We start from the raw sequence: 11,359 nt of genomic DNA on the forward strand, positions 1-11,359 counted from the left end.
TCATCTTATTTCAGCCCCCACTCAACCAGAGGCTGAACCACCGCCAGCACCCCGGGCCGAGCAGTCTGACCCTGGACACTGGGGTGGAGATTTCTTCACTGGGGAAGCTTAGTATCCCCACCCTTTTTCCAGTGCCAAGAGTTCTGTGCTGGTGCAGTGTGAGGAGGGATGGTGGGTGTATGGATGAAGGTAATTGTGTTACGTCCCTCCAGCTGGTGCGGGTGTATGGGCCAGCTGTAGCCCCCTGCTGTGAAATAAACATCCATTCAGAGGGCAAGTGAACCAAAGTGATGCTTCCAAAGCGAGGAAATAATCCTGGAACACAGTACCGGTTGTTTGTTTGGCACAGAATCAGCTATTTTAGTTTTTTTTTTCCATAGCCGTGTTGTATTTCATACCCTCTGCAGTTTGTCAGGAAACATTAGTAGGCACACAGAAGCTCATCCACACACACACACACACACACACACAGCGCCATTAGAGCCGCAATGATGAACCAAGGCTGTGTCAGCTATTTATAACTCCAACTAGACCTCTGTGGCTATAAGGCAAACGGGCAGACAGGAAGAGAAAGGCAGAGGAAAAGAAAGATGTGAAGGAGGAGGGATTGGCAGAGACAGAAGGAGGAAAGAGGGCAGTGATGCAGTGATACAGAAGAGGGTAAGACATTACAGTGCATTAAAATGGTTGTTTAGCTTTTCACTGTGAGGACACAACCTCTACTGTCAAATATGGCCCCTGTAGCCCTTAGATAATGAGACAGAGCGTCAGACAGATGCATGATGCTGAAGGCTTTCATTAAGGAAAGGACAACGACAAATACAACTACATAACCCTAAAATATATTAAATATTATGGTGTAGTTTTAGCTTTTATTATAGCCACAACTGGAATTGATAACAATAAACACAAGTTAATGTACATGAGTAATGCATGCATCAATTTTCATGTTATTTTAGTTATTATCAAGGTGGTATTTCACACCAAGCTACACAGTGAAATGTTCATATTGACAACAGTTTTGTCCTGCTGACCCAAACAGTAGAAACTGTTAACCCAAAAACCCCATAAAAAAGTGGTTCCAAACACGTGGCTCAAGATGAATCTGAAGGGTCACGAGATCATTAAAAGGGATGAGACAGAAGGAAAAACATTCCTGCTACACAAAATTGTATTTATTTTTGTCACTTTTTTCTTAGATAGTTGTACCTCTCCAGGCAAATGTATTCAAGTAAGAAGGGAAATTTACTCTCTGGTTTAACTGGGGATTCACATGCATGGTGTAATGTGCATATACACAATCACACGTGTCGGTCTATATTGAGTGAAGTGGGGGTGGATGCCTGCTGAAAGCCAAACTTTGACAGCCGTTTTGCTGGTGGGAGGGTTCTTCATTTGACAATAGAGAGGGAATTGCAATGGAGAGAGACAGTGTGAGCGACAGAGCAAAATAGAGAGAGAGCAGAGGGGGAAGGGAGTAGGGTATCAGACACAGGGATAAGGCAGCTGGGACAGGCTGCTTGTCTGCAAGTAGATTTTATTGTGCACTTGTCCTTCCCAAGTCACTCAGGCACTCTGCTGAATGAGGAGAGAGCTTCTCACTCTGACAACAGGCCATCTACAGCCACTCACAAACTACTGTCAAGCTTTTCTCAATTTTCTATCCTCAGAGTTTATCTGGATCTTCTTTGTAAAACAAACCACTGACAGAAAGAGGACTGGTTGGACTCTGCTTTACCGCAATATTTAGATTTTGTATCTGCTATGGCGCTGCTGTAGGCATGGTGGTCTACTTGAGGAAGAGCATCCACTCTCTTCTGTCTGTCTTCAAGAAGAAGGGTGAGTGCTGACTCACATGGTGGAATATGGCAGGCTGTAGCTTTGACTTCAGGCTGCTGACAAAAATGAACGCTGGTTTATATGACAGTAATACTCTTTAGCTTTGCTTTGATTGAGGTGTCTGGAGTTAATCTGACCTTTTTCCAATACTTAATATACCCTAAAAAGTTTGTGTTGCACGGTTGAGGTTATGAGGTGATGTATTAGTAACATGTTTCAGTGAAAAAATTTGATGATAATTGCTTATTTTGTGTGCTGGTCACTGTCTCTCTGTCTCACACATACAAACACAGACACACTTGTACACAAGAATTGATGCTGAAGGAAATTTAGGGGTCCACTCTAATGAGATAAAGGGCTTAACTGACTTTTTCAACGATCGTCTAAATTGACCAAAACCCTAAACCTCCTGCTGGGGTCTGGCAGAATCTCATGGAGGGCTGCTTTTCCAGTTAATCACAACTGCTAGTTAGGGCACAACACTTACTCAGTTGTGAGTAATATGAACTCTGCTGTGGTTTTGTAATGAAATTTGTCTCTGTTCTTTGGATTGCATCAGACAGTCCCAGCTTCACAATGACCTGAGATTTCCCACAGCCACACACAGGCCAGGGCATTGTGTCTGGGCTGCCTCACCTGTGTGAATGTGGGAAGATAGGGGCAGATAGGGGTGTCTGTTCCCTTACACACACAAACATGTACAGTAAGCACATCCACACTCACACAGTGTCACCTAACCAGGCGAGACTGAGAGCCACACTGTTGAAAGTGACAAAGGAGGGAAAGGGGACACCTCGCGCTGACCTTTCATTAACTAATAACAAGACAATATACAACTTATATAACTTACATAGCCTGCACATCCGCAAGCAAACAACATGCACACTACTAAGAATAGATTTTTTAAAAACACACAAAAAATACACTGAAATAATAATAATAATAATAATAATAATAATAATAATAATAATAATATTTATAAACAAACCTGAACAATTCCATAATTTTTCAATATCTGGCCTTAATTTAGCTGCACGGTTTCTTCTTATTTAGCATCCTTTGCCTATTTGCAATTATGCCCTCTAGAACCAAACGGTGCCTAACAGGCAAACAAAAAGCCACAGAAGTCAAACTTTCTTTCATCATCATATCAAAAAGGAATTTGTAAGACAACAGTTTTTAAGACAAGAGGGCTTCCACTTCCTAAATCACCAAATATTATTGTTTGGGTGCACATACTCAAGGCAATAGAATATAAAGCTAGCCATCTCTTGATTTCCACCCACAAGGCAATAACATGAGGACAAAACCAAAACAAATGCATCATATTTTCGTACTTTAGAATTCTGCACAATAAAACACTGTGGTTTAGCATAAATGGACTAAAGATGGCTGTGTCATTGCACCAACTGGCCCTGCTTGCTTTACATGTGGACAATCCAGATCCTAATCCTCCATGGATTAGCGAGGAAGAGAGATCCTGCAGGAGATTAGCCAGGCAATAGTTTACTGTCGAGAGTCTAGTCAGGCTGAGAAGTCTGCCCACCAAACTGTTTGGCTGAAGAGATTTGAAGAGTGTGTTGCATCAAAGATGTACAGATAAACATACACTTGATGATAAAAGTCACACCTGTTGAGTCTGTTTGTATGTGTGTTGATATTTGCAACAAAGTACCTGTGGAAAGATTTCTCAGTGGAAAATACGGTTTAAATGGCTTGGAGAAAGCTGATGTATTTCAGAATAAAGTGTGACATTTTTGGTCCAAAGAGCAAAAATGGGCAAAATGGTAGATACACAGTAATTAGGAGAGAAGAGTAATAAGCTGCTGTTGAATGACATTTAAGATCAGTGGTACCCATTCCAGCCTATTTACAGTGAAATTACTATAATTCTCCTTGAAGTGCACATTCTAGGACACAACAGCAAAACGTTTATTATCATATAAGCCAATTACATTAGTTGTCTTCTCTGTTTTCCCTGACCCTTTCATTTTCCACCATCTCAACAGCTGGCCCGAAGGGGAATGAAGACCAGAAGAGGTTGACCGTCCACTACACGACCTCTCAGCACTACCAGGAGAATGTTTTCATTGAGGGCAGCAGGCCACAGTACCTGGAGGACCTGCACACTGAGGCCCAGGAAGGGCTCAAGATACTACAGCAGGAAGGTCAGACACATCACTATAAATATGAAAACATATTAGGTACTACTTGCATGTATGTATGTTTGGCATGTATTTGTGTTTTACAATAAATGTAAACCCACCTAAATAAAGCTTACCCACAACATTTAATGACACATTGTAGTATAGTACATTATTGTAAGTACTATATGACTTATTAAAGGCATAAGAGTGTATGGGGGGTGGCTTAAAGTTTACCCACCTTTTTATCTATGATTGCATCACTGATTATAGATACTGCATATACATGATTATGTATGGAGTTTGACTGTATTCAGATTATGTGCCTGATCCTTGTCTCTCTGGTTCACACAGAACACATGAATGGAATGAACTTTCCTGACGCTGAGAGCATTGCTGTAAGTGCCCCAAAAGCTCTGTGGATAACGTCATGTAATATTTCCGTCACTTCCTACACACAAAGAATGCCACCTAACTAAATACTGCCATGTGTGTGTATATCCCTTGCAGTCCACAGACACTCTGCGTCCGGAGCAGGATATCAGCTCCAAGGACGGAGGTGGCTCTCCGGAGTCGAGATCCACCACCGGGAGTACTGATACCACACTAACCTCTGCTGTGTCGACTAGGCCTGTGCTCACCCACCAAGGTAAACGACAGCCCTGTTTGTTTGTGTGTGTGTGTGTGTTTAGAGAGAGATTTGGAAAGGAAGCATCCATATCTTGTTCATCTTTGGGAAATAGGAGCTAATCATAGTGCTTGTGTCTGTGAAAGCAGTTTGAGCTTTGATCCTAGGTTTACTGCTTTATGATGAATCATAGGCGTGCAGTTATTTAGCATGCCCGTCTCATTCCCAGCTGCTTGGTGCCTCTGCAGTTATGGTGTGAAGTCAAAGGAAAAGGAACTTGACACACACACACAGCTTTTTTCAGTTATTTAAAGTTCTAAGCATCTGAAGACATCACTGCGGCTGCCTCTGCATAGCACAGCTGGAAGGCAAAGTATGCCGTTCTGTGTGCATGTGTGTGTCTGTGTGTGCACAAAGAAAGTGTGATTGATATTCTGATCCATATTTCAAACATTCTTTTAATCCTCTTGAAAAGCCAGTTTCCCAATATACTTTACTGGGTTTCAGTGCACTGCTCCCATTATTTCACCAGTTTCTTTTCGTGTGCCAAATACAGGAATAAATATAATATAATAAATTGCATAAATACCCCTCAAATTCAGTTACTGTAATAGGACAGTTTTTCCCTGTCTCTCAGGTTCAACATTTAAGCCTCTGAATCCAGTAAAAAGATTAGATAAGAGCAGGAAGAGGAGCAGGAGGACCACTATCATGGGTATTCCAAACCAGGTCCAGAAAGAGCTCGGTATGTCCACACCATCATCCTTGCTAAATCAGTACACATCATGTATCCTTGGTGGTAAACATGTTTTGACAGGGATCTTCCCTCTTCCCAGCATTGCACAGAAGCTCAACCTTCCAGCAGATTGTTTCTACCCAGCCCCTTAATCATGACGGACAGGTCAGAAACAACCAATCAGGTGTTGTTATCATTCCTACGGTTGATGGAGGGACTCCAGTAGCGAATAAGGAGGGAGCAAGGGTGCACCTTTCAGAGCTGGAGGTAAAGGGTTCTCCAGAAAGAATTCAGAATAGTTTTAACATACATTACAGGTTTTGTGTTTTTTTAATGACTTAAGAATGGTCCTCTCTCCAACCCTAAGCAGGCATCCAGAGATGAGCAGCTGCTGAGGAAGCACCTCCAGGCAATGTACCAAGACGAGCAGCCCTTCAACCACCAGGGCTTTGGCTCCTATCTCTGCCCCAGCTCAACCCTGAGACCCAAGTCCCTTGCAGTACCTGGCATGACCACTTCCTCCTCCTTCTCTCCTTCAACAATATTTAGCTTCCTCCAGGAACCCCAGGTAAGAGTGAAATCAGTTAGTTAAGGATATGGCTTTAAAATTCAAGTTAGTTTTCTGAAACTTCAGTCTTTATCTTTCCTGATTCTGTCTTGACCATTTGTGACTTTTCCCCCCTAGGGCCCAGTGATGTCCATATCTCCTCAGGCCACTTACTTGTCTACAATCATCCCTAATGCAGTCTTGCCGGCCTCGATTGAAGTCATAGAGATCGACCGCAGCAGCAGCCGGACACGTGGCAGTAGTGTAAACCATGGCAGTGTCCGTACTGTAAGCAAAAGCAGCCTGGCTTCCGGGGACTCATCAGTCAGCCCTTTGTTGTCCAGAAGATCAGATGGTGATGGTTCCCAGACTGACAATTTCCACAACAACTCCACACTGATGCCCACATCGGCTTCGGGGTCGAACTGGAGCGAGTCACAGTCTTCAAAGACTATTATTTCAAACTCCTCCCCTGTATCTTCTAAGGGTAGCACACGTAGTGGTAACTCACAAAGAGTGCGTCTAAATGGGCAGGAAAGCCAGACAAAGAAGTCTACTGGGGACCAAGACCTTCTCAGTCTCCGTAGCTCAGTTAGCATGATTAGCAGCCCCAGCAGTAAAAGTGAAAATGTTACAGGTCAAGGATCTGAGACTGGAGTTTCAGGGTCAGTGGCTGCTGTGGAGGATGCAAAGACCAAGCAGAATTTCACTCGTAGTCTATCGGTTATGAAGACCAAGCAACCCCCTGCACCTCCACGGAGAACAAACTCTCTGCATTGTAATAAGATCAGGAGCAACTCCAGGGTTCCGGTGGATAGCAAAGAGCTCAATGACTCTGTGTCTGGAGAGGTGGCAAATCCCACAGAAAATATTATAGTTAAGGATGAGATAAAATCATTTACTGCAGATACCAGTAAGATCCCCACCCCTGTATCAAACTCCAGCTCTCTAGATGCTTCCTCCAGTCCGTTGAGCCCCATACAGGCCTCTTCCAATGAGGCAGGAGGAGCAACAGAGCTTCAGCCAGAACCCATCAGCACTTCCCCACAGAAAACTCCTTCAGAAGGTGGGAAATTTGAACGGACCATGTCCCCTTCCAGTGGCTACTCCAGTCAGAGTGGCACCCCGACACTTTCTCCAAAAGGGATATCCCCTACCTCCCCTGACAAACAGATGAAGAAACCGGTCAAACCAGAGAGATCAGTGTCTCGGGCCTCATCCTCAGCAGCTTCTCCTTCCTCCTCTCTTACCTCTCTATCATCCGGTACATCTGAGCCTGTCAATCCAGATGTTTCCATATGTACTCCCAGTCCACGTCCACAGGGATCTCCACCCGCTGTTGCTGCAAAAGAACTCACTCCGAATAACAGTTCTCCGACTTTGAGAGTTGAAATTAGAGAACTGTTGAACATCCCACCACCTCCCAAAGTCAAAGCACCATGTTCTCCTCCTCCAGAGACATGGGTTCACAACAGATGCACCTTTGAGCTCCTGTGTGGGCCTTGCCCTAATTTCAGCAAAGTAACCCAGAAACCAGCACAGATACAGGACAGCACAGTTAAACAAGCAGGAACCCAGACAGAAGCTTTAGTTGAAAAACATTTAACTATAGACACATCTGTCTTAGAATTGTCAGAAAGCAAAGCAAAGCCTGAGACATTGTTAGCAACAGGTCCTGAAGGTGTTCAAAAGGAGCTTGAGAATAGGGAATGTTCAGGTACCAATCAAGAGGGAATGGAAGCAAGTGCAGACGTTCAGATACAAGAGCAAAGTAGTAGCCCTGTAGTGAAGGCCCCTGAGAGTCAAGAGACAACTCAGAAGAAAGATCCCCCTCCTGTCATGAAGAAACCCATGACACCACTGCACAGAGAGGAATTGGTGTCAACAGAGCTCTCAGTGGATAGACAGCAAAAGAAAATGAGTAGCAGTGCCACAACAGAAGTTAATTTACCTGTTAAGAACCACACAACCTTCTCACAGAATGGGGTTATAGTTTTTGTTGATAAGAGCGAGAATGACATGGTCAAAAGTAAGGTCACATCCATGCAGACGCTTTCTGTGGAGGTCCCAAAAATTAGCAAGGGCTCGCCACCACCTACCCCTCCCCCTGCATACCACCCTACACCTCCTCTGTCAAGAAAGACACCTCCTTCATCAGTATCTATGCCACCAGATGAATTACAGAGAGTACAGGAGGAGATTCATGTTGTAGAGTCTTGCTGGCCACCTCCTCCGCCTCCTATGGAAGGGGACTCAGTCTTTGATGGAGGAGATGAGGTTGACTTTCCTCCACCTCCTCCACCATTTGTGACAGACAGTGTGCCAAATGTGATGGACAGTTGTATCACAGAGCTGGATGTCTCAAAAAGACCCACGGAAGAAGTTGGAGAGACAATTGAGGATTCAAGTGAATCTGGGACAATTAAACAAGGCGAAATTCCAGATTTGCCTCCTGCTGTTCCACAAACAGTAACTGACACCAATCCAGAGGTTGTCATGCAAGTTTCAAAAGCTAACATCTGTGATGAGATTTCTTGCAGACCAGTGCAGCATTTTTTACCTGTTTCAGACAATGTCCCACCTCCACCCGTGGAGGCACCTCCTTTGCCACCTATTACAAGAGCAGAGAACCCAGTATCAGTCTCTGCTTTAGTTCCTCCCAGCAGTTTCCTGAAGCAAGACTCTCTGAAAATTGAAGATCAGTCGTCCTTTGAGTCTCCCGTCACTGCTCAACCTCCAATTACGGTCCCAGTAGCACCCCCTTTACCAGCAGAGAATTTAACCCATGGGGTTAATTTCAGAAGGCAGCCCAGTGTAGCAAATCGAGATGCCAGGAGCAAGGAACTCCTTTCCCGCCACAAAAGTGCACCAATTCCCAAAGAGGATGCTAACATACCTCTAGTCACCCCCTCCCTTCTTCAGATGGTTCGTCTCAGATCAGTCAACATGACTGAAGATCAGGTGAAAGTTCCATCAGAGGACAAGTCAACAAACCAGGGAGCTGCAGTTCAGGAGATTTGCCCGGTCTCAATTCCAGGACCTCAAAACATTCCACAGAAGCCCATCCGCAAGTCTCTATCACTAAAATCTCCCCCTCAGACAGTAAAAACATCCTCTGTGACACTAAACACCCCTTCCATGCGCTTACAGGAAGCCATACGTATGAAAACTGCAGCCATGTCTTCAAGAGATGGTCTTCCATCACGCCTGGGTGTGAGGTCATCCACTTACAGCTGTGTCAGTGAACAAGGGGCTCTGTCCCTGAAATCACCTGAAGGATGTGACATGCACAAGTCCCCAGCCTCTACCGCCAGCTTTATCTTTTCTAGAAGTGCAAAAAAGGTTGTCATAGAGACTGCAGCTGCCTCCTCCCCTGAAGCTCAGGCAAGTCTGAAGCAAAGCTTGGCAACTGAGCTCATGAAGGTGTCTGACCATTCAAAGGCCGCCGCTTTCACCAATGGTGCGGTGAAGTCTGACAAAGTTCCTCCACCAGTAGCTAAGAAACCAGTCCATGGGAGCATCAGTCCTACACAGAATCTTCCTGCTTGTTCTGCAAAGATGGACTTCAGTGTTGAGGGAAACAGAACAATAGGAATACAACATATGAGTGGAATAACACCTCCTGAGACAACAAGTAAGAGCAGCAACATTATTTGTAACCATGATTTTCTGCCATCATCTTTGTGGAAGTCGTGAAGGACGGTCACGATCAGTGTGTTTCAGTGTACTTCTGTTGAATGTGTAAACTCATCAAGGCTTATTCAGTGCTAGCATAAATCAATAGCTAACGTGCCACTCTCTTGTCATGAAAAAGGAGAATGCAAATCCTAGCATTACCATGATATTGAATGGCTAAGCAGTTTAACATTGCCTTAAACAGCATATTTTTTGCTCTTCATACAAACAAGAGAAAACTGCACACAAAAGCCCCCTTCCACACAAACACAATACAAATGCTGCTGGCTTTTTCCAGTCAAATGTACAAGAATGTGCTTCAATCAGCCTTAACCTGAAGCTCATGATCATGTCTCAGTAACTGAATTAGATTAGGACAGAATACTCATTACGTGTGTTCCTGTAACTGTATTATGTTGATGTCATAATGTCTAACCTCCTCTTGTCTTCCCCCTTCAGCTACAAGAGTGACAGCGGACACAATTGAAACACTGTTTTGAAAGAGATTTGTGATGATTAACTAAGGACCTTGCCAGAGGAACAAGCAAAGACTACAAGCAAGTAAAAGGATAATTCACAGCATTGACTGACATTACAGAGACATATAACTCAACTATCAGAGTGTTGTGTGTGTTAAGTCTTCTCCAAAAGCCTTAGCCTGTAATGGCCTTCCTACATATTTATGCAAAAAATGTGTCGCTCCCAATTTCTTATGATAGCTTTATTCTGGAGTATTTTTCTAAGCTATAGTTTATCTCTTATTAAGGCCCCTCAGGATGAATTGGTGTACATTGACTGAACTGTAAATATTTGGCTTGTGTGAGATCGCCTCCCAGAGGTAGATTTAGGTAGTGGTCACTGCAGCTCAGAGAAAAGGATTTGTCTTCACAAAGCATTTCTGTACAGAGTTTTACCATCTGTTATGTCTTTTTTGCCCTTGTTGTAATATAATACATAATTTCCATGGGGATTTAAGCAGTTGTCAGAAAAGGCGGACAATTGCATCCTACAGGACAAATCAGCAACACTTCCTTTACTTAAAGATCTGAGTAAAAAATTGTCACACTCAGTTTCAGTCCTGCTTTTCACTGTGTGGATCGATATATCTGGAATAGTAAAAAAAAGGGATGCTGCATACTCACAAGAGGAAGATATTTTGTCAGGACAGAGGCACTTTTGTAAAGTTACAGATGATAAACCAGTAAGACTTCATACAGAAAAGCATCTGATTACAGCAACTGCTAAAATGTCAATTAGTTGCTTCTACTCAATCTGCACAATCTCTTCTTGGGTTTATTAAAAGGTCAGCCCAACACATTCTGAGAAATCTTTTAGGAAAACATTAACACAAGTATCCTACTTATTTATGTGTGGTTGTTTCCACTTGTAGCACTGTCAGTCACCTTTTCCTACCAAAATATTTAAGAATATATTTCATCTGAAAACCACTTTTAGGGCTATGGGTGTGACTATTGGCCCTGGTTGATTGATACACTGGAATAGACTTAGTGTGAGGTCAGGGTTTTTATGAAATGTCCTGTATCTAAAATTTTGGGCCAAGCCTTTTTAGTGGAAAATCCAGCTCATCACTATTTGCACAAAATGCTTTCCCCCAGCAAAATCATTGGTGAGTGAATTATACAGACTCTTTGTAATGGGTTAAAAATCTACATCTGATTATGATTATAAAGACCTATGTACAGTTATTACTTCTATGAATAAAATTTAAGTGTATTAAAAATGCGGTTCCCTGCATTCTTTCTTTAAAGATGTGGCACAGACACCTAAAT

The 11,359-nt window shown here is 43.3% G+C and overlaps 1 protein-coding gene across 4 annotated transcripts in view; it reads left to right on the forward strand.

The window, feature by feature from the left end:
• The window catches only part of kiaa1522 (KIAA1522 ortholog), a 38,330-nt gene extending 27,020 nt beyond the window's left edge, over window positions 1-11,310 (forward strand). For 2 of the 4 annotated variants that reach the window (XM_044171329.1, XM_044171331.1), the window contains 8 exons: window positions 3,849-4,007; window positions 4,338-4,381; window positions 4,494-4,632; window positions 5,249-5,356; window positions 5,448-5,614; window positions 5,715-5,915; window positions 6,033-9,528; window positions 10,029-11,310. In XM_044171329.1, coding sequence (XP_044027264.1) covers window positions 3,849-4,007; window positions 4,338-4,381; window positions 4,494-4,632; window positions 5,249-5,356; window positions 5,448-5,614; window positions 5,715-5,915; window positions 6,033-9,528; window positions 10,029-10,069 — 4,355 coding nt within the window. In that variant the 3' untranslated portion in view covers window positions 10,070-11,310. Of the gene's footprint in view, window positions 1-1,446; window positions 1,840-3,848; window positions 4,008-4,337; window positions 4,382-4,493; window positions 4,633-5,248; window positions 5,357-5,447; window positions 5,615-5,714; window positions 5,916-6,032; window positions 9,529-10,028 lie in introns of those variants that run through there. The other 2 variants (XM_044171332.1, XM_044171330.1) reach the window with 2 other exon arrangements.
• Window positions 11,311-11,359: the final 49 nt, after the last annotated feature.

Source organism: Siniperca chuatsi, linkage group LG17 (assembly GCF_020085105.1).
Source record: "Siniperca chuatsi isolate FFG_IHB_CAS linkage group LG17, ASM2008510v1, whole genome shotgun sequence".
NCBI lineage: Eukaryota > Metazoa > Chordata > Actinopteri > Centrarchiformes > Sinipercidae > Siniperca > Siniperca chuatsi.